Source organism: Onychomys torridus, chromosome 2 (assembly GCF_903995425.1).
Source record: "Onychomys torridus chromosome 2, mOncTor1.1, whole genome shotgun sequence".
Taxonomy (NCBI): domain Eukaryota; kingdom Metazoa; phylum Chordata; class Mammalia; order Rodentia; family Cricetidae; genus Onychomys; species Onychomys torridus.
Window position 1 is genome coordinate 135,358,164 of NC_050444.1, and position 26,130 is coordinate 135,384,293.

The 26,130-nt window shown below is 53.3% G+C and overlaps 1 protein-coding gene across 1 annotated transcript in view; it reads right to left on the reverse strand.

Moving 5' to 3' along the window:
• Positions 1–1,887: 1,887 nt before the first annotated feature.
• Kcnq4 (potassium voltage-gated channel subfamily Q member 4) overlaps positions 1,888–26,130 on the reverse strand; it is a 49,408-nt gene continuing 25,165 nt past the window's right edge. The window contains 13 exon segments of the mRNA XM_036179633.1: positions 1,888–3,811; positions 4,181–4,310; positions 5,677–5,808; positions 8,015–8,114; positions 10,362–10,582; positions 17,180–17,341; positions 18,948–19,036; positions 21,282–21,377; positions 21,546–21,656; positions 22,064–22,189; positions 22,776–22,951; positions 23,147–23,273; positions 23,820–23,910. Coding sequence (XP_036035526.1) covers positions 3,599–3,811; positions 4,181–4,310; positions 5,677–5,808; positions 8,015–8,114; positions 10,362–10,582; positions 17,180–17,341; positions 18,948–19,036; positions 21,282–21,377; positions 21,546–21,656; positions 22,064–22,189; positions 22,776–22,951; positions 23,147–23,273; positions 23,820–23,910 — 1,774 coding nt within the window. The 3' untranslated portion in view covers positions 1,888–3,598.

A 26,130-nucleotide genomic window follows, 5' to 3' on the forward strand; every position in this document is an offset into this window, starting at 1 on the left:
ATCTGGAGTTTCTACCCCCCAAGGGGCATTCACATGCACACAGCCACACAGAGACAGGCACATACACAGAGGTAAAAATAACAAATAAAATAAAACAAATAAATACAATGGTTTTTAAAAGGCTGTGGGACTTTGTGTCTTCTTTTGCAGGGAGAGAGTTAGGAGGGTCTTGTTTATGTGAAGCATAGTTTTGTCTTATTTGGTGGTAGACACTGTCATATGGCTGTCTGATATGTGTGAGTTGATATGTACCATTATTGACTGTTCAGGGGGGTCTGTGGTCATCATTACATTCCAAGAGCTTCTGTGACACTATGACTTTAAAAAAAGGAATAGCAGGGAAAGATCAGAAGGCAGATGTAGAGACTTTCCTTCCCACAAGGCTCTGTGGTCAACTTGCATGCCTGGTCAGGCCTCCCTGTATCCCTACCAGAACTTCCTTTACATATCTCCAAATTCCAAAACTTGTCCTCCTTCTGTGTGTGTGTGTGTGTGTGTGTGTGTCTGTCTGTCTGTCTGTCTGTCTGTCTGTCTGACTGTCTGTCTGTGTTAGTGCTAGGGACTGAACCAGGACTTAGAACATGTTAAACAAGCGCTCTACCATTGAGCCACATCCCCAGCACCAAGCTTGTGAGTTTCGATGGTCCCAATGGCTTCCTACATTTTTGTCATTCCAGGAAGGGTTGCTGTGTCCAACCAACAACTTTCTCTAGGTAACCCCGGATTTTCTGTTCTTTGCTCTGCCTGCAGCACAGCTCTCCATTGTAAATCCTCCTTGTGGAATAAGTACCATTCTGGGTCTGACGTGAATTTGGAAGAAACATTCCATCTCTCAGGTCACCTGGGTCACTCTGACAATTAGAAATTAGCTGGTATAGACTAGAGGAAGCCCTCTGGGTGGTAAATATCATTTGGCAAGATCCATAAATGTCAGGGTGGTGCTTCCCGGGTGGCTTAAGTTTATTGAGACCTTTGCTTATATGAAGAAGGGGAAGGACATGACTTTCCTACCACTGAGCCTTTTGGAGAATCATTATGAAATGTTGACAATAACTTGAAATGTTAACTGCTTATCATGCCCCTGCCCCAGGGGAATCCCATGGCTAAGGAGCCCTAGGTGTCCAGCCTAAACTCCCTAGAAGTTTTAGTGATGCTATAAGTGAAAGCTTCCAATGAATGGTTCCTCTCTCTTCCCAGAGCCAACAGGACAGAAGGCTCTGTGTGCTGGGAGTAGTGTCGCTGCATGTTCGAGGCCAGCCTGGGCTATGTACCCTGTCTGGATAAATATCTAAATACCCTGTCTGAAAAAAATGAAGGTCTGGGTGCACTGGCTGTGTCCTAATTCTAAATGGACAAACAGTCACATTCTTTTTTCTCATTACCAGTGCTTCTGTGTGTAAATGAACAAAATGAATTATGTAAATTACTGGAAGTCAAAGAGAAAAACCTACTACCTGCCATAAGGCTGAGATATGCTCAGAGACTCCGTCTCAAAAATAAACAAACAAATAACCCCCCCCACCCCAAACACAAACAAAAAGTCCCCTACCATTGTTTCTGGTTTCCTGACAAGACAAACCAACAGGAAAGTGGTATCCACTTCTCCCTGGTCCTCACAAGAGGTCCACCTGGCTGTGAGGCGGGTCGAGCAGAGGAATTAGCAAGTGTTCCAGCACCTAGATTTACCTGTCTGTGAAGTCAAATCTATTCCCCTGGACGCTTCAGTTATCCAGGATAATGTGTCTTTTCCTTTTCCTTGGGCCATATGGAGTTGAGCCTGTATGGTTTACAATAATTCCAAATCTCATTTCTACCACCAAATCAGGAGCCTCAGCCCTCCCTCAGCCCTCCAGCACAACCAGGACTAATCACTTCCTACTGAAAACTTTAATGAAACCAATAAGTTAATAAGTTAACAAAGTGAGGTACTTGCACATCTGAGAACTGGGTTGGTGGGGAACCTCGATCGTGGAAGGAGGGAGGGCTTCTTCCCATGTCTCCTTTGGTCACAGGGCAATCTTATTCTCCAGCCCCTCTCGGTGGTGGCTGTCTCTGAGGTGGTGGAGTGGTTCTCTGGGGACAGTGCAATGCAAGTGGGACGAGCCAGGATGGACTCCATCCAGGGCATGATGGTACATGCAGATGGTAGGGCAGAGACTGGGCTGAGTAAGATTCAACCCAAGCCCTGGCACTGGTACATGCAGGTCCCAGTATGAGATGCAGACAGTTGGGCCTCAGCTCCTTGTTCCCAAGCACCCCCCAGAGTGTCATCATTGGTCCACCATCCCTAACTCCCTTGCCACCTGCACGGGCTTTGCAGAAGAGGAACAAAGGGTGGGGATCCAAAGCTGGTGCTGAGGCCTGCCGTGTTTGGGCGTTTGTGCCAATGTGCAGCGCTGCCATTTGGAGTGAGACCGTGGAGCAGAGGCCAGTGCAGGTGAGAGCCAGTTGTACTTGGTATAGCACTGGATAGTGTGTTCTCTCTGGGACTAGGAAGAGGGCGTGCCTGGGTTCTCTCCAGTGGTGTGCAAAATCTGGAGGCCTCGACCTGGGTTATGCTGTGGGGACACCAACGCAGTCCTCAGGGCAGCCAAAGGACTCCTGTCAGGGAGCAAGTAAAACTCTGAGGCTGGGCCTGGGGAGACCTATGGATGCTCCCTTTCCTGCCCGGGAGACCAGTTGGCTTTGTGCTCACGCCTCCAGCCTCCAAGTGTATGTGGTCGTGTGCGTCACTGTGTGAGCCGTTCTGATGGAGAAATAAAAGGGTTATGCTTGTGTTCCTGGTGGTGGGCCACTGTCTGGTAGGTCTGGGGAAAATACAGGAATTTGTGCTGTCAAAATTGTCTGGAGGACCAGCAGGACATCCAGCAGCAAGAGGGAGCCCCCGGATGACACCTGCAATGGAGCAGAAAGGCCCAGACACTGTCCTTGGGAGAGGACAGGGAAGTTTAGGCCCCATGCTGGGTGGGGGTGGATGATAAGCCAAAGAATGGAGGCTGGGTATGGCCAAGCAGCCTGAGACCAGATACTGCTGGGGCCCAACTCCCAGTGGGGGAGAGGCAGAGGAACCCCATGGGGGTCCCCAGAGTTGCATATTTAACATAGTTTGCATATATGGTGCCCATCTACCTTATGGCAGAGTCCTGTGCTTTGTGGGCACCTGTGGGGGCACCTTGGGCCCATCCCCGAGTGGGGCAGGGCTTGGCAGGAGGGCTTCCCTGCTCTGCCTGGAAGGGCGGGCCTGGAGACCTCACCTTGCATAGCTAGAAGCTGGTTCAGGGACCAGGGCCCCAGCGCCCTGCTCCCATTCCCGGGACAGAGCCCCTGCCAAGCGGGTCATATTGAACCTTAATGGAGCTGGCAGGGTCCTGGAGTGTCCGGAGGCCTCCGGTCAGCCACTGCTGCGGCCCACCACGTGGCCTGGCATTTCATGCTCCTGGGGCGCTGGTACCTGGCATCGGGTATCTCGCCCACCCAGACAGCTCAATACTGTGTGTGGCCTCTCTCCCTGCCAGGGAGCGAGTTCAAGTAAGAGAGGTGAGGCCTCGGGGTGAGTCCGAGGGGCAGACCGAAGGCTGCCCAGCCCCTGAGAAGCCCTTCAGTCCATGTTGGTGCTGACTGAGCGAGAGATGCTGAGGGTCTGTGCCGAGACGGAGATGTCCTCGTGGTCTACGGGGCTGTGGTAGTCCGAGGTGATGTCGGGGTCAAAGAGCGGCACTTGCACGGTACCCAGGCTGGCTGAGGTGCCAGAGCGGAGGCAGCGCGAGTAGAAGCCCAGCAGCAGATCCAGCTTGTGCTCGATGGACTGCACCTGGGAGGAGGGGAGGGGCGAGGCTGGAGGCGGTGTTGGACCCGAGGGCGGAGCGCCGCTGGGGAAGGGATGGGCCCGGACGGGGCGGGGCCGGAGCTCGGGGGCGGAGCGTATAGAGGAGGCGGGGCTTGGAAACGGTTAGGACACCAGGTAGGAGGCGTGGTTAGGACCGCCTACGCCTTGGGTACTCCAGGAATGGGGGTGAGTGGGCTTTCTAGGAGCCCGGCTTGTTTGTGGGATGGAGCTTGGCGGAGCAGAACTCAGTATGTGGGCCCTGCTAGGGTCCCCAGGGGCCGAGGCTCGGCACAGCACTGCAGCGGTGCTGTACAGCTATTTCAGCCATCGGGTGGAAGTCCTTCCTACACTCACCTGCTTTTCCACCTTGACTACGCGCCCCATCATGCTGATTTCATCCACTGCCTCCGTGTCCGAAGGCCCCTTATCGCCCTTCTCCCTAGTCTTGCGGTCCCCAGGCCCTCGACCCACAATTTGGTCCACCCTGTGGGGGGAAAAATTATCCAAGAGACTGAGTCACACTGTTTCTCCCTTCCAGGAGAACCCTTGGTTGACAGCTGACAGGGAAGACAGACTGAAGTTCCGGTGGGAAGAGGCCACTTCCCTGCCCAAGGGAGGCTGAGCCTGGGAGACACCAGTCCCTGCTTTGAGAATTCTCCAAATAACAAGCGGAGCCTCCGAGGTGAGAAATGACAGGCTGGGAAAGGGAATGTTGGAAGGTGGACAAGGCTGGAGCGGATCCCATCCTCTTCCACGCTTGCTAGTTCACAGCAAAGTCCTTGCAAATGTTAACTTGACCCTCTGCCCGCAGCTCTGCTTCCTTTCCCTCTGAAGCTAGTCAGACTTCCCCTCCCCCAAGTGAACTCCATGTTGCTAAATCCAGTGACCAACTCAGTCCTTACTTACTTGACCCAACAGCAGCAGAGGTCACATCTGATCACTCCTTCTTCCCACAACCCTTTATTTGTTCTCTTTTTCCCCCTTTTAGACAGGGTCTCTTATAACCCAGGCTGGCTTTGACCTCTCTAAATAGCCAAGGCTGGACTCCTGATCCTCCTGCCTCTAGCACCCCTCCCCCCTCCAATGCTGTGGCTGTTGTTGAGACTGGGACCCCCTATGTTGCCCTGGCTGACCTAGAACTCTCTATGTAGACCAGGCGGGCCTCAAACGTACAGAGATCCACCTGCTTCTGCCTCCTGAGTGCTGGGATGAAAGATAGGCACCACCATGCCCCACCTCAAATGTTATTTTTTGAGTTAATGAATGATCATACGGTGAGAAAGTAGGGCACAATAAGAAAAGAAAGCTTTAGGCCATTTGGGACTTGATATAAAAGTTCTTCCTTGATCCTGGACCTAAGGGACATGCAGGATTCTAGAGGCAAGATTTGAAAGGTAACTTGCTTCACATTGATACTTGGGAGATGGGAAGTCAGTGGTCACTGTGGGTCAGTTACTTCCAGACCTGGGGACAGGCCTCCTAAGGAAGCTGTCAAGGTATGAGTACGGACTGGACTCATCCTGAGAACCACTCATCCGGAGAACCACAACTGAGGTTGGTTTGGTTTTCAGCTTCCAAGCAGCCTGGAAACTGCAAGCCAGGGATCTTTTGGTTTGAATTTGATTTCTGATTTCTTTGTTCTTCTAAAGCAACATCTCATAGCCCAGGCTAGCCTAGAACTCATGGTCTTCCCGCCTTTGTCTCCCCAGTGCTGAGATTACAGATATAGGACAGTAAACCTCCTCGAGGACCTTGCCCATCTGGGAAGCACCCTTAGAGAGCACAGATGGCTCACCTGGGCTGGGACCCTTAACTCCCTCCCACTTCCTTCTCAAAGCCTGCATACCCACCGAGCTTGCAGGCTCTTGATCCGCCCCAGCATGTCCAGATGCCCTGCGGAGTATTGCTCGATAACATCCTTCACATCATATGGCCGCAGTGTCTCCTTGAATTTCCTTTTGGCTACCAGGAACTTCAGAATCCTGTTAGAGGAGGGGGATCTGGCAGTTGCTCTTGTTCCAGTAGGGTACTCTTTTCCAATCCCTTCTCTGCCCCTTTGTCCAGATCTTGGACCACTCCAAACAACCTCTGCTGGGTCCCCAGCCTCCTTACCTAACCACCAGGCTCCCCTTTGCCCTGCACACCCACAGGCTGGCTTGGTGTTTTCTCATATGCCTGCCTCTACAGCCTCGTTAACAGAGGAGGCAGGGAATGGACCCGTTGTCTCTCAGCTCAGTGGGACTTGTAGCTTCTAGAACACCAACTGCTGCTGTTGGCTTAGGAAAGAAACGTTGCATTCACTCTACACATACTTGGCAATTGTGTGCAGGGTTTTGGACACCCAAAGAGAGTTAGATCCAATCCCTGGCTATAGAGAGCCCAGGTCTAGGGTGGGAGGCTGGGAGGGTGCAGGTGGTTGGGGGAGACGAGAGCCAGGTTCAAAGAATAGGAAGGGAGAGCTGGGAGCCGCGAGAAGGGAAGGGGCCTCAGCAGGCAGAGCCTTGGGCAATGTTTTCCAGCCAGGGGCAAGAAAGCCGCTCCTGCTCTGAAGAAAGAAGCTTCCCAGAAACTGGCAGGGGAGCCTGGCACAGGACTAGCTGTGAGGAAGGGGGGGTGGGGGCTGGGTGGAGAAGGTCCTGGGCTGGGGAGGAGTCATCAGTCTGCCTCAACATGCTGGCTCTGCCAACTTCTGGAGAGAATGTGTCTGGGTGCTCCACAGTCTAGGCACAAAGACCAGTTCTCAGGATGGTCCTGAGCTGGGAGGAGACAGATTTGAGAAACCCAGAGGTCGGACAAGAGACTTCTGAGTCCAAGTTGAAGTTGACTCCTATGGCTGGAGACAGGGTAGGCAGTGGTATCATCAACTGCCTGACTCGGGGAAGTGGGGAGAGGAGCAGTGGGGGGGCATTCTGGGTGTGTGTGTGTGGTGGGGGAGTGCCAAGGAGAGCTAGCCTGGCCTTCACAGCTCAGATACTGTGTCCAAGATGGTGGTCACAGAAAGGGAGAAACAGGATGTATGGAAAGAGGTGAGGAAAGGGCTGGCTGATCTGAAAAGGAAAAAAGAAGAGGCTGTGGGTAGGCAGGTGCATAAGCCAGGGAACAGAGTCAAGGGAGCTGAGCTCCAGTGGCCTCCAGAGCCCAGCTGCAGGCTAGGAATGGAGACCTAGCCAGGACTCCTCGCCAGAAAGCTGAGGCCAGATCCACACTGGGCAATGGCTATGGGGCACAGGAGACCAGTCCCTAATGAATTATCACAGCAGCCAATATATCATGGCTTTCAAACTGTTTAACCAATACCTACATAAAGAACACATCTTACCCTGCAAACTAGTACACATACACACAGAGATTGAAATACAAATCCCATAAGCATTATTACCCTGAGTATGAGACATTCAGTCTCCTATTTTTTTCTTTTTATTTGATTTTTGAAGCAAGAGATCCTGCAGTCCAGGATAGCCTCAAACTGCCAATGTAGCCAAGGATGACCGTGAATTCCCAAGCTGCCTCCTTCTACCTCCCAAGTGTTAGGAACACAGAACTGAGCCACGATGCCCAGCTTCTGTTTCTTTCTTTCTTTCTTCCCTTCTTTCTTTCTTTCTTTCTTTCTTTCTTTCTTTCTTTCTTTCTTTCTTTCTTTTAATGCTGCCATGACACACTGACAGGTTCACTGAGTTCTCGACCTGTGGTATGAAGAGTACTGCTCTTGAGGATGTCTTAGGAGAAACAGAGAGGCCAAGACACCCAGGGAGAGTTTGTGAAATAGAGACAAAAGGAGCTTGGGAAGAAAAACACGTGTAAAGTAGGTAGAGCCTGTCAGGGGTCTCTGTCACCGCTCTGGTGACAGAGTGAGAAAGAGGCAGCCGCACGGTTGAGAGGGAGAACCGGGAAAGAGAAGCAGAGGGGCTGAGCTGGGATGACGGGAGGGCATGGTGTGTAAGGACAGAGACTCTGATGGGCAGCTGTGCCACTGGCCACCAGAGCCAGGCCCTCTGGACACGTTGTGTGTTGTGTAGGAGCAAACGGTGCTGGAAGCCATATGCTCCCTGCCCACACCTCCTGCACTCCAGGCAGGTAGCAGCTGGCACCCCGGGAGCTGTGCCAGGCCTGGCCATGAGTACAGGCCCAGATGGGGAGCAGTGACGGGTAGCAGGTGGGAGAGCTGCTCACCTTAGGCTTCAGCCTCACCTGACAGAACGGATGACCGTCTTCACAGCAGGCATGACGTCATCCACCGTGAGCTCACACTGGTAGCTCTTCTCCTCAGCTACTTCCTCCGAGGGGCCCTCTGGAATGACAGGAATGGTCCATGAGGGCCAAGGGGTAGTAGAAGAAAGCGCTCCTAGTCCCCATTTCCATTAACAGTGCTAATAAGAGAAGAAAGATGTAAAAGGGGGTCCAGAGGCTGGAGAGATGGCTCAGAGGTTAAGAGCACCAACTGCTCTTGCAGAGGTTCTGAGTTCAATTCCCAGCACCCACATGGTGGCTCACAACCATCTGTAATGAGGTCTGGCACCCTCTTCTGTGTAAATAATAAATAAATCTTGAAAAAAAGAAAAAGAAAAAAAGGGGGGGGGGGTCCAGAACCTTCCCAAGGCTCAAGGCAGAACAGGTTCCTGCCTTCCTGGCTGTTGCTTCTCATTGTGCTAGCTCACTGTGTTACATGCCCTTTTGCCTCTTCCAGGGCTGGGCAGGGCAGACATCTGCCTTGTAACAGGAAGCTGCTTTCGAGGACATATGGTCTAACCTGGGACAAAGGTGATGCACACAGCCTTGAGGACATGCTATGTGTTACTCCTTGCAGGGCCGTAAGCCCCAAGGAAAAGGCATTTATTCGATACTCTTTATAGAGTCTTGGATGGTCTTCTTTTCCAGTTGGGAATGAGGGGGGTTGGGAGGGTAGGAACTCCAGCTAGTGCCCCTGCCAATATCTGCTACAAGGAAGGCCCTTAAAGCAAGGATAGGAAAACAGCCTCTCAGAGGCTAGTTCCCTGTACTTCAGGAGGGTGTACTTTCCTCACCAGACAGGAGGAAGGTGACCCTATGTGTGGGCTTCCATGGGTCAGGGCCTCCCAAAGAACCACTGGTTTGTGGTGTTAAGTAACTTTCCAGGAAAAGGCTGAGTCCTCAGTCCTCAGCATCTTGGCACAACACAGGCAGAGGATTTGAGCTAATCTCTCCTTCCAAGAACAACAGGAGCATCCTGTCCTCATCCCCCATAGCTTCCTGTCCTCATCCTCATAGCATCCTGTGCTCATCCTTCATAGCTTCCCGTGCTCATCCTCCATAGCTTCCTGTCCTCATCCTCCATAGCTTCCTGTCCTCATCCTCATAGCATCCTGTGCTCATCCTCCATAGCTTCCTGTGCTCATCCTCCATAGCTTCCTGTCCTCATCCCCCATAGCTTCCTGTCCTCATCCCCCATAGCTTCCTGTCCTCATCCCCCATAGCTTCCTGTCCTCATCCCCCATAGCTTCCTGTCCTCATCCTCCACTTCCTGTCCTCATCCCCCATAGCTTCCTGTCCTCATCTGCCATTAGATCTGTTTACCCTTTCTTTCTGTACCAAGAGCCTACAGGATATTCAGCAGGGGCAAGGAGTCTGTCAGGAGACCCCATATATCCTTGCCATTTTCCAGAAGAGGACACTGAGACATAGAACAGAGCAGCCTCTTGCCTAAGTCCCAGTGAAAGCTAGAACCCAAAGGGACCATCTTCCTCTAACAGTGGAGAAATGGCCCCTGACAGATCCCTAGCCACAGCGGCATCAGGTCAGTCTGGTGCAGGTGACAGCAGACGGCACTTGGGCCAGCCTTGCTTCAGGATAAGAGCTCCCCCACTCATATGCTGAGAGTCTCAGTTTCCATGTCTACAGAGTGGAGGCAAAACGGAGTAGCTAAGAGAAGCAATGGAGACTGTCCAGTGGGCAGCTGCACTCAGGGTTATGACTCCTTCCAAAGTGCCTCGAGAGCTGGCTGCTGCTGGGCACTTACTATGAATTCCACTCTCCTGTTCGACTTCCAAGGATCACCTCACTTACTCCTCAGAATCTTTCTCTGAAATAGATACTGCTATTGCCTCCATTTTACAGACGGGGAAAGTGGGACCCAGAGTGATGTGGTCACTTATTTAAAACAAGTGACGGAGGGCCAGTGAGATGGCTCAGTGGGTAAGAGTGATTGGCATGCAGGCTGATGACCAAGTTGGATCCTGAGGACCCATGTAGGAGGGAGCCAACTCCCACAAGTTGGCCCCTGACTTCCACTCACACAGACATGGACACATACACACCATAAATAAGTAAAATACAATTTAATTTTTTAAAAAGTGACAGAGCCAGTATTCAATTCTTGGAAGCCTGGTTCCAATCCTGTGCTCTGCCAAAAGCCCCTCTAGATTCTCATTTGATTATCCTACAGTCTGGAGACTGGGTATAGTGAAGAAGTTCTGATGCCCATTTTCTAGAGCGGATGACCTGAGCCAGTCTCCCCCGCCCGGGCCACCTCCAGCAGATGCACTTGACCTCTGGGGCTTACCCTCAGCAGAGCTCCGGGGCTTGAGTCTTAGAGAGGCCCGGAAGCGGGTGCGGTCATTGAAGCTCCAGCTCTTCTGCACCTTGCTGGGGCTGGATGCCTCACCCACCTGCTCGCTGCTTGGCGAGGTGGGTATTGGCGGGGGTGCCAGGTGCTGTTTGGAGGGACCAGTCCGCTTCTGGGAGCTGCTCATTCGGATACGGTCTTTGATGCCCATCCGGCTGCTGGCAGGGCAGGGCGGGCCAGGGAAAGGGTCAAGTTAGCTGGTGCTGAAGCAGGTCAGCAGGCAGGTGGGGACCAAGCTGACCTAGCTGATCTAGGGGTTAGCTATCGGGTCTGGATTTCCCACCAGTTATTTCCTCGGGGGTGCTGAGGGGGGCCCTGATGCCTACAGGAAGCTAGGTAGGTCAATGGGGACACATCCCTTCCCCAGCCCCAGACAGACAAGGGTCACACAGGAGACAGAGTGAAAAGCAGTGAGAGAAACCGGAAGGAAGTGAGACAGGACAGAGGATCCTGGACCAGCCCAGGTAGGCGGGGGGAGAGTGGAGGCAGCAAACCCTGTGGGCACAGACACACTGTAGGAGGAGCTCACTGGTCAGGCACACAGAGCAAGGCTCCGAGCCTCACTGTACCCAGGGCTTGGCTTTGTGGAAGCGAAAGTGTGTGTACACGTGTACCCAGGTACAAAGCCACACTTGTGTATATACAGGGTATATACATGTGTCCATTTACACTTCCTCCTCCCCACTGCTGGAGCCATCTTATCCCACACTGGTCAGGTCACGGCTTCAGGACCTGGAGCAACTGCATAAATAGGATGCTGCAAACTTAGGTCTCTATCCCAGATTTCCATGTGTTGTTAGCTGGGGGGCTGTGTGATATGATGGCCTGCTGAGGGTCTGAATGTCCAGGACACACCAGGTGCTGGTCCCCTCAGTGAGGATTGTGTGTGGTAACCTGTTCTCCTGACATCCTACCCACATGGTCTTTGAGCACCTGGAAGGCTCATCTTTCTGCCTACTCACCTATGTGCTTGTAAACACACATGTGTGCAAGAAAGCTTGCTCTCACCTCTTCCGGCACCGTGCTCCCCAAACCTTGGAGGACAAACAGAAGGAGGCCTCCATTTCCCTCAGACAGGCCCCAGTTAACCAATACCTGGTAGAGCAACTCTGTGTCCAAGAGGTTCAAGAACCATGCTATGCTGTTGGTAAGACCTCAGCAAGCATCCTTCACCCCACACCCTGCAGCATTTCCCCTGTTGGCGAACCCCGGCTGACAGCTTCAGAGTTTCCCACACCAAGTGTCTAGAGCCATAGTACAGGAAAACACCAGCCAGGTTCAGACAAGGCTTGAGAAGAGGCAGAGGTGAAAGGGGGTCCTAGCCCCTGCCTGAGGGCTTTCAGATCAAGGGCTGAGCAAATAACAGAATCTGGTTTCCCTATTAGGTGGGAGGCAGGGTCCCCATGCCTAGGGCATGGAGAAGAGAGCAGAGTCAGCATGGTGAGGTGGGGGAGTGGGCCAAGCCAGGGCCACCTTGGGAAAAATGGCCCAGATGTGGGGCCAACCTGAGGGGTGGGTCCCTGCCTAGGGGTAGAGGTTATAGGTCACAAGTTGAGAGCTTGGGGGGCTATTAGAAGCAATCCATCATGTTCTTTGAAATCCTGGGATCTCTTTGACACACTCCAAAGATTCCAAGAGAAGTTTGAGTCTGGCTTTCCCAAACTTGCCTCTGCAGCCCCATTCCTGTGGGCTCTCCTCATGCTGGCAAGCACCCACACCCACCCAGGCCATGCAGGACCACCCTGTCCTCTGCTCCTCCAATGTCAAGAGACAGGAGACTGGAGGTCCTTGTGCTTTGGTCTAAGGAAGGACTGGAACTCCAGATTGCTTCTTGACGTTCTGGGGAAGCATGGCCTCCATTACTGAAGTGTACACCAAGGCTATGCTTGCATCTGGCAGAGCCCTCAGAAGGAAGGAGACTAAGGCTTGCACTAAGGCTTACAAAGTCCCTTTCTGGCTCTAATTCCCTGGTGGTGGAGGGAGCTTCTGGCCTGATTTAGGGATTCTGTAACTTTCCAGCCAGTCAAAGGTCTTGGCTCTTCTTGAATGCAAGAAGACACTGTTTTCCCCTGGAGCAGCCCTGGATTCCAATTCCTTGGGCAGGGACCAGAAAAAGGCTCACGTCAGCCTCTCTGGAGCCTGAAAGCTCAAAGAAAATGGAAAGAAACCTGGCACACGGTAGGCACCAAACAGCTCGTTTCTTCCTAGGCCCCTAGGAGCACACAGGGTCCATCTGCAGGCTTTGGTGCCTTTAGGACTCTAAGCCTCCCCTGGTAGGGTCCCTAAATTTACCATCCCTAGTTTATAGATGCAGAAAGAAAGAAACGGTTCACCTAAAATAAGAACAAGATCAAGATCCGTTTTCTCTGTCTTTAGAGACTGCCTTTTCCCAGGACAAGGGTTTAGTGTGGGAACTATGGCAATGGTTCTCATCTGGGGGCGATCTTGCCCACCAGGAAGGCACCTGACAATGGATGAACTGTAGGTTATCACTCTGTAAAGGTGCTCTCCTGGTACCTTCTGGGTGAAAGCCAGAAATTCTGTCCATCATCCCAAGATGCATGCTGTAAGCCACAGCAAAAGAATCATTGGATTCAAAATGTCAACAGTGTTGAGATAGAGAAAAGGGCTGTTGGTGCCTTGACAGATGGGGAGTGGCTGCATTAGTGCATGGGGGTGGAAAGATGTGGGGGAAGGGGAAGAAGGGGGGTAAAACCTTCATTGGCTGCTCTCCAAGTGCCCTGAAAACCCAGCCATAGGGAGCTCTGCCCACCATAGCCCAGGCTGAGAAAGGCAGACACCCAACCCTGTGCTGCTCCATACAGCCCCTCTTCAAGGACTGTGGGGAAACAGCCTTACCACTGGCCTCTCTACCTTTGGTCCTTCTTGACCTCCAACCTATTCTGGGCAGGTCTAACCCAGCCTCCTCAGTGCCACCTTCGGGGAACCCCTATTTCCTATAGACATGTTCTCAAGCTTTTGATTTTTCTTTTTTCAAGATTGGGAATAGAACTCGAGAGGTCTGTCATAAAGCTACATCCTTCTCGGCTTCCAAACTACTTTTCAAAAGTATGGTATTTATTTATTTATTTATTTATTTATTTATTTATTTATTTATCTATCTATCTATCTATTTACTTGCTTGCTTATTTATTTATTTATTTATTTATTTATTTATTTATTTATTTATAAGATATTTATTTAGGATCTCATGTAGTCCAGTCTGGCCTGAAACTTGATATACAGACAAGGATAACCTTGAACTTCTGATCCTCCTGCCTCTAAATCCCATGTGCTCTGACAGTAGGCATGCACATCCAGTTTATGCAGCACTAAGAAGCAAACTCATGCATGCTAGGCAAGCACTCTACCAACTGAGCCACACCCCAAAGGCCTTCTTAACTGACAAACACACTAAATTGAATGAGGCCAACTTACACTCACAGAAGCCAGTCAGTTCTAGCAGAAGCAAACCCCATTAGCACCTATATTTTACATGGAAGGAAACTGAGGCCTAGAAAGCTAGGTGGTGTGCGCAAGGACACATAGCTAGCAAATTGGAGCTAGATGGTGGCCTGAAAGGACAATTCTAAGAATGGCTGCCCTGGCCCTATCTCCAACCACAAGGCTCCCCAAACCTAGGCCACCCAAATGCCAACAGAATGAGGCTCATACTGGTTGTTGGGGTCTTCCTGATCCCATCCTGTCCCAGCGTGGCTCCAGGGGCCACTCTCAGATCAGGCCATACTGGGCTGCATGCTCATCTCCCTCAGCTGCGCCTTCTCTTTCACCTCCGAGCTCGAACTGTGCAGCTCCCTGGCCAGAGTACCCTCCCCATACAGCCACCTCTTCCAGGACTGCTTCTGGGCTAAATGTCTGACCTCAGCTCCACAGCCCCTCTGCTTCCCTCTTGTGTTGTGCTCAATGCACTGAACCACAATCACTCTTGGCAACTCTCCTCGGACCATGTTTTATTCATCACCGTTCCCCAGTGCACAGAGCAGGGCCTGGCATGGGGCAGGTACCACAAATGTAGTTGTGAGGCAGCTGAAAGAGCCAGGGCTCTGAAATTGGTGATGCAGGTGCTGGGCACAGCCCCTTCAGGTACCTGTGGGCTTCCCAGGTGGGTGGTGGAGAGGCAGGGAACCCATCCCAAGGTTGGCACAGGTCAGAGTGGGAAGGACCCTCAGAGAGCCTCTAGTTCAACCTGTCCATCCCACAGAAAGGAAACAGGTCTGAAGAAGAGAAGTAATTTAGCCAAGAAAACAGAGGTCAGCAGCATAGCCAACATATCCTCAAGCTCCTGAGAGTGTCCCTTCTGACACTGGGCACATGCCCTAAACCTGGCAGAGGCAACCTCAGGAAGGCAAGGGAGCTTAGGGCCCCAAGACAGCTTGCAGGCGGCAGGCACATGCACCTTGTCCTTGGCCCATCCTGTCCCCCTCTCCAGCCCCTAAAGTGGGGGGAGCATGGAGGAAAGGGGACAGGAGGAGCAGATGAGGGGGTACCTCGGTCTCCAGCTGGCGTGGATCCGAAAGAAACTCCGCTTATTACTAAACATCTGGCTGGAAAGTTGAGAACAAGACACGAACAGAGGTTAGTGACAAAGAGACATGTGGTTAGAGCATGGAGTGCTGCCAGGATGGGCTGGTCTCCTGTGGCTGGAGGGAGAGGAGGATCCCACTCAAGCCACCCTCCAGTCCCAACCCCAGGATGCCGAGGTGCTCAGGCTCTGCATACGATCCCTTGGGTGTATGTCAAGCCTGCAGAACTCAGGGCCCCTTCTCCAGTGACTGAGTCTGTGGGATGGAGAAGTCCTGTCCTTCGCATGTTGAACACATGTTCCATGGGATGTGGTCCCGCTCCTTGGGCCCCACTTCCAGAAAACATGCTCAGTGTGGGCTATCCCCAAGCTCCATGTGTCCACACCAGGGTGGGGATGGGTGGGAGGTAGCAGAGTACACATGCGAGATATACATATGTATGTACACACGTGTGTTTGGGGATATCCTAGCAGGAGTTACACCCCATTTCCTAGGGTCAAGATAGCCAAGATAAAGGACATGGTCACTTGAGCCTGGTGACAGATCCAAAAGCTACAGCTCAATGCCCCACCCCAGGTTCCTGAGTCCTTCCGCCATCAGACACACGGACACAGACACTCCAGAGCAGACAGACACAGTGTTAATAATGCCAGACTTTCAGCGTTTGTCTGTTTCCAGGCCTCTGAGAACTCAGGGACACAGAATCACTGAGGGGCACAGGGCCCAAGCTCTCATCCATCCCTAGTGTCTTCTGATTCAGGTGAAGGAAGACAAGAATGAGCTGGAAGCTCAGAGCACATATTTGGCCCTGCCCAGGATTGCCAGAATGCCAAACATTGTGAGTTTCTGGCTATAAGTTGTGGTTTGGCGGACACGGTACCTGTAGGCAGTGATGGAGAACCGAAGTCAGGTTATACCAGGGCTTCTCTTAGAGGGAGCTCCCCGTCTAGCTTGCCCAATCATTCCTCTCCCTGAAGTTCCAGTAAGAGCCCTCACTGAGAGCAACTATCCCCATCAATCCATTCTCCAAGCCCCTTCAGCCCCCAAACAGAGAACCCAGAGCCCCAGAGCAGCCTGCATAACCATATGCAGGTTGGACACAACCCTGACCACTGACCAGCATCAGTGTTTTGCCAAGAGCAGAGTTACTTGACTTTCTCCAGGCACACAGCCGAGGTGAGCGTCTCTGAGTGTAGAGGGACTTGCTTCTTTTCCTGGCTGCTAATGTTGAACCTGGGCTTAAAGATACCCCAGATTCAAGGAACAGGTGTCCACCTGGCTAGTTCAAGGATGATGTGTGGGATGAGGCAGAGGACAAAAGATGGGCAAGGATGGAGAGAGCATGAGGGGACTACACTGACCCTTGACCTCAAAGCTAAACCCTCACAGAGGCAACTGCTTTTTCCTAAGACGTGAGGAGGGGCTTCCATTATCCTAACGTGCTGGGATTCATTCCTCCAGTTAGGAACATGTAGAGGAAGTGAGCGTTGTTCTGTCTTGATTCTTCTTTCATCAGGCCAAAGCTCCAGGTCAAGTTGGAGAGAGGATTGGGGACAGCAAAGAGTATCTCAGTACAGAAGGAGAGAGCCCCAGGGTCACCTCCCCACCCCAGCAAAGCTGCAGAGAAGAGCTGCAGAGATGAGCGTGTTAGACACTGGTGAAGTTTAGGCAGGTCCTGTAGTCGTCTTAGCCACAGAGCTCTCTTCCAGCAGGCATCTGCTTCCCGCAAACAGCAGCATGCCGGGGGAAGGGTCCCTGCCCTCACACCCCACAACAGAAAAGCACCCTCGATTACCTGAGCCGTAAGCACCTGGGGCCAGCGGCCTCCTCCTCTCTCCAGCTTCCCGGGAGGGATGGGGGTGCAGGGATGGAAGGGTGGGGGGACGTGGAAACAGAGAAAGAAAGAGGACAATGGTCTGAACGGTGGAGATGACAGGAGAGAATGGTGTGGACAGCTCCCCCTCTCAGACCCTGGGAGACCCAGAGAACAGAAAGGTAGGTCCAGTGTGGCCTCTCTAGAGAGGACTCTCAGTCTGTACCTGTCTGGTCATCTGACGACAACTACCAGGCCTCACAACCATGTCAGAGATTTCCCCCAGACAGGTCCATACACCCGTGTGGTGGCTGCAGGAGGTCTGAGAGAGGGTGAGACAGGAAATGGAAAAGGAAGAGGAGAAGCAAGAGGAGGTGGTGGCCTCCGGGGGCCCCTACCTTTCCCCAGGGCAGAAGGAGGCACTGCCCGGCCGGTGGCAGGTGGCAACGGGCGGGTAGCGAGAGGGCGCTCCATCAGGTACTGGCGCCCGCCTCACCTCCAGGGGCCGTAGGCCCCCATTGCGGGCCCGTTGTACGTGCTCAAACAAGAGGGCCAGCTCTCTGCAGGAGAGGGCGCCATCAGCTACAGGCAGGGCTTTCGGGACACCACCCACCTCCCAGTGGGCCCAGAGCTACTGAGCTCAGATCCTGCCAAGTCCTGAGCCACCCTCTCAGGGCACTCACAAATAAGCCCAGGTCAGAATAGGCAGGGTGGAGAGGCTAGCTTTCTCCCCCTTTGCAGGAGTTTCTGGGAAATCGGAAGGACTCTAGGTATGGTTACTCAGGTTGGGCACAACTCCAAAGCACCCACACTAAGAGGGAGCTCAAATCTAGCTGACTCAGCTCCTCTTCGCGGAGCTGTGCCTACCAAGCGGCCATGAGCAGCTCGGAAATCCTCAGTCTCCCAGCCTGACTTGGATTTTAGGAAGAGACTGGAGCTGAAGACAGATTTAATATGACCAGTCCTGCTTCCCTGCGCTGTGGTGCTCCTTCAACCAGAGTTCCTGGAAATGGGATTGAGTCGGCTATCTACTAACTCTCCGGGTCATTTCCTATTGCCATAATCAGGAAGGAAGGTAGCCACCCCTCACCCCTCACCCGCCTTTCCAACGGAGCCCAAATCTCCAGACCAGGCTCTGTTCCTCTTACCAGGAAACCCAGGCTACCCCACCCAGAGTTCCCCTCTTAAACAGCAATTTCTAAGCATCCAGTCCCTGTACCCTCTCTTGCTTGGCCTTGATCTCTTCGAACATCCCCCTCCTCCCCAAAGGGGCTGCTTCAAATCCAGTCTCCAGCTCCGCCTCTGAGGTAGGAGCTAGCCTCCGCCAGGTGTGGAGATGGGGAGAGGGAAGAGTGATGTGGGGAGCCCTCTTTGCAGCCTCTACCTCCTGCTCCTCCCCTGGGAAGCCTGTGGGGCGGGGAGGGAGCAAAAGGGGGCCGGCCAGGTGCGGGCGCGGAAAAGTGGGATCGCGCAACAGCTGCTGGAGGAAAGCTAATGAGGCAGACGATGGAGCGAAGCGCTGAGCACAGCAGCCCGGACTAGCACGCACTCCATGCCATCCTGCCCGTGGGACTGAGCCAACCAAGCCGGCTCTGCAGTCTTCACTCCTGCCCCAGGGCCTGGCTGGGCACCTGGCTCCATGCACCTTGATGATGCTATTAATAACCTCCGGCACAGAGCCGCCCCCATTCAGCCTGAGCCCAGCCTGGGCCAGCAGAACAGATTCACTGCTGGCCTCAGAGGTTACTGCCCAGAACAGTAACGGGGGCCACACAGTCACACATAGGGGCTCTGGGGCAGGCACACGTTTCTGCCATAGCACCCTCTCTAACCAGCGATACTGTTGGTACAAGGCTAATGCGCCTCCACTCAGGACTGAGGGGAGATGAGCTGGCTGTCGCTTCCCCAGGTGGCATCACCTATTGGTGAATCTGGCAGCACTCCATGTGTGGGGCTCAGCTTCAGGGGCAAAGTTGCACCAATACCCTGAGCCCAGTGGGCACAGAAGAATTGGGGAGAGGACTAACCAGACTCCAAATTCTGCAGGACCTGAAGCGCCAGCCCCAAATGCTCTGTTGGGAGCAATCTCCTTCCTTAACCCTGAGGGCATCTTCTCAAGGGGAATCAGTGCCAGTCCCTGCCCGCTCCCACTCCAGCAGCACCTACCTGAAAGACGGGAGAATACTGTCATAGTAGTACCAGGTGGCTGTCAAGTAGGCCCGGCTTGTGTCGGTGGAGTATAGGCGCCATGCAGCCTGGAGGCGTGGGGAGAATGGGGTGCCATAGAAGTCATCAGCCACCCACCACCCCTCTGCCCCTGAGCGAACCCAGTCCCAGGCCAGCTGAGATTGATGTCAGGACCAGAGGCCAAGTCTAATTCCATAGCCACTAGCAGGGCCAGCCAAGAGACCAAGACCTACAAGTGACTTCCTCAAGGTGACCCAGTAAATTGGTACCAGAGCCAGGGACTTACAAGCCCTGGGTCAGAGCTGGGGTCTGTGATCAGGCAGGCATGGGTTTCTGACCCATTTTTCCATTCAGGATAGACTGACCGTTGTTGACCTAACAAACTGTTAGGAGGATGAAATGGGCAGAGGCCTACCCAACGCCAAACTCAGTGCCTGGCACACTTATGGCCAGGGTCCTTTAAGCCGTCCCGTTAGCTCCCTTAGCTAAGTATACATTCACAGTGTCTGGTTAGTGTCTTTCTTCATAAGCTGCATCTTGGGCACCACTGCATCCCCAGTGCCAAGTACAGTATCTGGCACACGCAGGTGGTTCTGCAAATGTTTGGGGGAGGAAATGTTGACTAAGTGAATGGCTTTACAAACAGCGACTCCGCTGTATTTTCATCAGCTGCCTACTGCTACCATGGGACTACTAAGGCCTGAGGGAGAGCAGGGACGATTACTGACCACAAATTCTTCAACAGTCACGGATTCTACAGGAGGAACTACAGTTAGATGAGAGAGAAAAACTGCCTCTCTATCCAGGTAAAGAGTCTGGGAAGGACTGTGAAGGGACTGGGGCACCAGTGCAGGGAGATATGGAGACTGTTAGGACAGAGCAGAATTGGGGCAGCCCCAGACATCTCCCCTCCTTTGGGTGCCTCTTGTCCTTAAGGGGTTGCCACGAGTGACCTCACCAGCCTGGCGCCTTCCTAAGACAGAAATATTTTTACTTCCTGCTTGCCTGGGTCCCTGGCATGGCCTAGGGAGCAGCTGCCAGAGCGCTCATTAATTATGGGTACCACAATACCAGCTGTCTCTCAGCAGGGACAGTGCCAGCTGCTTGCCCCTACAATGCTGCTAGGGAGGCCAGCCCCCAGAGGACAGTGGCCATTGTGCCCCAAGGGATGCTAAGAAGAAAAGGCTGGGCTGGTAGTCGGAGATAGCAGGGAGAGAGAAGGGGCTGTACCCTGGAAAGGAGAGATAAGGAGGGGCCAAGTCAGGCTTGGGTTTGGGGGTCAGAGGTTTCTGGGGATCAGGCAAAAGTGTGCTGTGTCAGGATTCCTCAGCTATTTCCTACAGGGAGTTCTGCACATCCCTATGCTGGAGAGAAGCCAAGGCAACGACAGGCTCACAGATCAGAGCCCACTCAGACCGCGTCCATCACACTGAGGGAAGTTGAAGTCACATGCTCCTGGCTTCCTACACCTGTTCCCATCTCTGGCCACTCCCCCTCTATTTCCTTGGCTGGCTCCCTTCTCACCTGCCCATTAAATGCTGGCAATACTAAAAGTCCAACTTTGGACCATCTTCTTATTGTACGACTTCCTGAGGACACAGTGAGGGTATCAAGGCAGCAGGAGTGGAGCAGGCTGACAACTACCCACTTTCAAGATGGCAGAGTTAGGTCTCCATTAGGAGATGGGGGACTCTTGTACAGGCTCTCCCCGTCCCAGGCCATGGCCACAGGTGGCAACCAGGTGGCTCTAGGGAGTTTGAAACCAGTTATTTGCTGCAGGGGAACATTACTGATAACTCAGCCAGCATCCCAGCTCTGTAACGTGCTATATGACCCTCCCATGGAGGTTTGAATGTAATTGGCCCCTATAATCTCATAGGGAGTGGCACTATTAGGAGGTGTGGTCTTGTTGGAGTGGGCATGGCCTTGTTGGAGGAAGTGTGTCACTGTGGGGCTGGTTTTGAGGTTTCCTATGCTCAGGATCCCGCCTAGTGAGTGAGTCAACTTCCTGTTGCCTGTAAGATGTAGGATTCTCAGCTACTGCCTGCCTTCACAATGCCATGCTCCCGTCATGATGATAATGGACTGAACCTCTGAAACTGTGAGTGAGCCACACTAATTAAATGTTTTTCCTTTATAGGAGTTGCAGTGGTCATGTGTCTCGTCACAGCAATAAAAACCCTTACTAAGACACCGCCTCCCCCAAAGTCCCAGCCCTCTCTGAGCTTTGAAGTAGACTTGTAGTTTTTAAGTTGGGATACATGGGTCAGCACACAGGGCTGAGAAGCACAGGGCCTCCTAAGCACCGTGTACCTGGATGAGGTTGGCTGCTGGCATCCTCCGCTTCTCAAAGTGCTTCTGCCTGTGCTGCTCCTGGACCTTCAGGGCAAAGCCAGAGCCCAGGATACCCTATGGGGATAGGGCATGGCTGCAGGTAATGTAGAAAGGAAGACAAGAGGCTCCTAAAATGTCCCCACACCTGCCCATCTGAGGTATCCCAGGTTGCCTAAGGCAAGTTTAGGATAGGCTGGTTAGGTCTCGGCCCCAGCCTCCCTCTCCAACCAGCAGAGAACTCACGGCAGGCAGGGCAAAGAAGGAGATGCCCAGTAAGGCGAAGCCGGCAGCCAGAACCCTGCCCAGCCATGTGTGTGGTGTCTTGTCACCATAGCCAATGGTCGTCAGTGTAATCTGGAGATACAAACAGGTTACCCATAGGACTAGGCATAGTGGCCAGCCACAAGGACATGAAGGTACAGCAAGTACAAATAGAAAGCCGAGGACCAGAAAAGGTCTTCCCGACAAACTCCTAAAGCGGCCATAGCGACTGATCTCAAGGACTTCTCAGAGAGACTGGAGGGGTACAGATGGGTTCTCACACTAGTTAAGGGAAAGCAGTACAGGTCACAAGGGCTGAGTGAAGGGCTGGATGTGGGGCACAAACAGGTCCAACCGAGTAGCTAGGGGCTAGCATAGGGACTAGTCCCAGAATTGCCAACCTAAGCCTGAGTCGGGGCGCGCGGTAAGGGAACAGAACCTGGGAAGTGTCCAGGGAAGTTCTTAGGGGGAAGGGCGGACCTGCACAGACCCTCACGCACCGTCCCCCACCAGAGCGAGTCAGCATAGGAGGAGAAGTCAGAGTTGGCATCCTTCTCAGCCAGGTAGACGAGAAAAGAAGCAAAGATGAGCACCAGGAACCCGATGTACCAGGCGGTGATCAGCTCCTGAGGGAAAAAGGAGGGGTGCCTGTCAGGGGATAAAGCTGCACACACTTCTCTAGTCTCCCCCTTCTTCAAGGAAGGAGCCCCTGCCCAGCCTTCTCAGAACCCCCCAGAACCAGACTCCAGGCCTGTCCTTAATCTTTTCGGGCTTCAACCCGTCTGATCCCTTCCCAGACTCACCCTTAGGGCCTACTCAGTTCCCCAACTCCATTGGGAGCAGTCTTGTCCAAACCAAGGTGCTTGAAGATGTGATCCTTAAACTCTACCTCTCAGGCCCTGCCTAAGCCCCGCCCCTGCTGGCTCCAGCCTCCTTGACACACACACCCCCAGCGCAGGCCCCGCCCCCTCCTCAGGTCTCTCACTATTAGGCCCCACCCCTGCTCAGCTCCAGCCCCTTTCCTCGGATAGGCCACGCCCCTGCCAAGCCCCGATTGTTCTTGGCTCATCAAAGTAGGCCTTGACTAGGTCGCCTCCGCCTGCCTCCCGTCCCAGCTGGCCCCAGCGTTGGCCCCGCCCCAGCTCCGCCTCTTGCTTGCACCTCGGGTAGTTTCCAGGAGTTTCGTTCCCTCGCCCCTTTCCCCAGCCTCACCTTACTGTGCGCATAGACCACCGAGCCCAGCAGCTTCCAGGTGCCACCACGGCGGTCCATACGCACCATGCGCAGGATCTGCAGGAAGCGCATACTGCGCAACGCGGACGTGGCAAAGATGTTGCCCTGTGTGCCCGCGGCGATCACCGCCACCGAGGCCACGAACACGATGAAGTCTGCAGGGCAGAGGTGTCGAAGTCACCAGCCCACCTATTGTCAAGACCTGGGGTCTGGGACTCCTGGGACCGTAATGGGGGGGAGGGAGGGGTGCAGATTGGGAGGGTCCACTAAAGAAGCCAGGATCGGGGTCAAGGTTGAGATTAAAATGCCTCCCTGAGGCTTGGGGTGGGCAGGGTAGGGAAGGTTTATACCGATGACACAGAAAGGTTTCCTGGCGAAGCGGAAGCGACCCTGCCATCCTCTGTAGCGGCAACAGCAGCCAGCCGACCAGACGCGGATTATATACTCCAAGCCAAAGACCACAATCATGACGAATTCCTGTGGGGGACCAGGACCCAGATCAGAGCCCAACCCTATGTTAGGAACACCGGCACCTGGTTAGGTCCCTCTTATACCTGGAAAGATTTGAGAAGATTCCAGAAGGGAGGTGACCTCCTCTTTGTCCTCCAGGGAGAAGAGAAGCCCAAGTCTGCCCCCATACACAAATGTCTAGCTCCATAAGATGCCTGGATTTCTTCTTCTCCCTGCCCTCAGCCTTCCAACCATTCTAGACTCTTAGCCCTGGTTGAGTGACATCAAGACAGAAGGCCTTCTATTGATGTTTTTGTTTAACAGGGTGAGGTTTGTTTCTGTTGTGGTACAGAATGGAGCCGGCTCACCTAGTCTATCCTGGGCCCATCCTCAGGCCTCACTTAGAACAGGAGATCCCCCTGCACCAGCTACAAAGCCAGGAATGATGGCCAGAGAGGAGCAGCAGTCTGCTCTCTGACCGCATTCTAGGAAGCCTCTCTCCTCAGGTGGGAGGTGCTATTTCATATGCTGCTCAGCCTTGGAGGAGACTTTAAGGGGGCTCCCAGCACTCACCAAGATGAGGAGACACTCATTGGCAAGTTCCTGGTGCTCCTGGATAGTGGACAGCACGGACAGCACCAAGCAGCTGAAGACTAGCAAAAATCTGCAATTAGAGCATGATGGGGAAGGTTAGATGGTTGGGGGTACAGAATAACAGAGGGTCCCCTGGCAGGGGTTGCAGAGTTAGGAGACTCACTATTTGGGTGGAATTCTTTGGAAAACAGAACCCAAGCAGAGTTCTGTAGAGTCATGGATAGGCAAGCTGCAGGCTGCTGAGCACAGACACCTCCCAAGCCCTCTCTGGACAACACTAATGTGACTGAGACTTAGGGAGGAAGCCTCCCAGTTTTGTCTGGGCTCGAAAGAAAACATAGAGGCTGTGTTTCCCTGGGCTTACCCACCCACTAGCCTTGGCTCTGGGTTTCATTTTATGGCCCAAGAAAAGTGTTCCAAAGGTCAATAGTGCTCAGAAGCTGTAGCCTCAACTGAAGAATAGGAACAGCTGCTCTGCCTCTGTGTTTTTATGGAATTCATAATGAGTCAGCTAGAGAAGAGAGGGCCTGGGGAGGTAGCTCAGCAGAGACAGCCTTACTGTGCGGCCTTAAGGCCCCCTGTTTGAATCCCGAATTCACATGTAAAAAGGCTGGGCGTGACCACGTGTGTCCACAACCCTAGTGTTGGGATCAGAGACAGGCAGATCACAACAGCTCATGGGCCAGTCAGTTCAGTTAAAGCAGTGAGCTTCCGGATCACTGAAGGACTCCTTCTCAAGTGAATAAGGCAGAGAATGATATCATGGGGCACACAATGTCCTCCTTTGGTCTCGACAAGTAGACACTCACACCCATGACCACACACACGCACACACACCACAAATACAAAGCAAGGGGACAGAGTAGGCATGAAAGCAGCAACACATGGATGAAGGAGAGGAAAGGGGGGTCAGGTAGTGAGGGGCTGGGGACGAAGGTCTGGAACGACGACCCTGCAGGCAGCAGGAAGCTACCATGTAGCCCTCTTACACTCTAAAATGTAACTCATCAAGTTTCCCTTGTTGTCAGCTGCACATGAAGAAACAACAGTCTACAGCAGGAAAGGGGTTCACCCGAGGTTGCTGAGTATTTCCAGGGATGACCTGAGATTGGAGCCGGGAGTCCCCAGCTGCGGGGAAGTGGGGAGAGTCCACAGGCAGGCATGTATACCCACGGGAGGGCTGCAGGTATAGGGAGGAAGTGTGGGCTCTTTGGAGCAAGGTGTGTTAAGCATGCACTTGCCCCCAGAGAACACCAGAAGGAATGAGCTTGTTCCCTGGAAAGGCATCGCAATGCGCTGACCCGCCCGCCTTCCCACATGTCCAGAGCACTGTTGCTGCCTCCCGTCAGAGCCTCTGCACACCTTCAGCCCTCACACACTCTACCTGTCCCCAGAACCTCTGACTCCTACTCACGGCTTCCTCTTCAGACTCCCCTTCCAGAGCCTTCCTGTATGTGCCCCAGAGGTTGCTCTTTCTTGTGTTAATTTTTGAGACAGGGTCTTGCTATGTAGCCCAGGCTAGCCTCGAACTCTTATCTTCCTCTCCTGTCTCTGCCTTCCTAGCACTAGGCTTACAAGCGTGCAAAACCATGTCCGGCCCAAATCTCTTTCCACTTGTTTTTATTTCTGTTCAAGCATGCATGCATACTTTGTGTGTGTGTGTGTGTGAGAGAGAGAGAGGGGGGGGGGGGAGAGAATGAATTGTGTGTAACCTAGGAAAATCACCGACCTCTTCTAGTCAGCCTCCTTCCCTGTTATATGGGCTGAGGGGCAATTGAGAGTAGGGTCTGGCTGGGCCCTGGCCCACTTACAACTCCTTGAAGGGCAGGATCTGGTGCTGTATCACAGGAAGTGCCCCTGGATCAAGGAGGCAAGAAGCAGCTGTCGGTAGGACTTGAGATGAATGAGTGAGATGGAGGCCTCTGCCGTCAGTCCCAGCCCAGAGCTGAGTCAGCAAAGACATAAGGCCAGTGGGGAGGGAAGCACCCCCACCCCCACCCCTCAGCTCCAGTACCAACCACAGGACCAGCAGCAGCCAGGCTCCCTGGAATGGGAGCTGCAGCTGACACAGAGTAGGGATGGGCAGGGCTGCGGTGGGAACATCATGGGCCTTTGCTCTAGCCCGGTTCTTCCATTGCCTTTCTCAGCTGTCCGTAAGCCCTCGGGGCTGCCGTGGGCACCCACAGTTCTCTGTGGAGCACTTTCAGAATTCCTTTCCTCCATTTCTCTCTTGCTATCCCAGTAGTTACATGGGCATCAAGTATCCACAATAGACTAAGCCAAAAAAGCA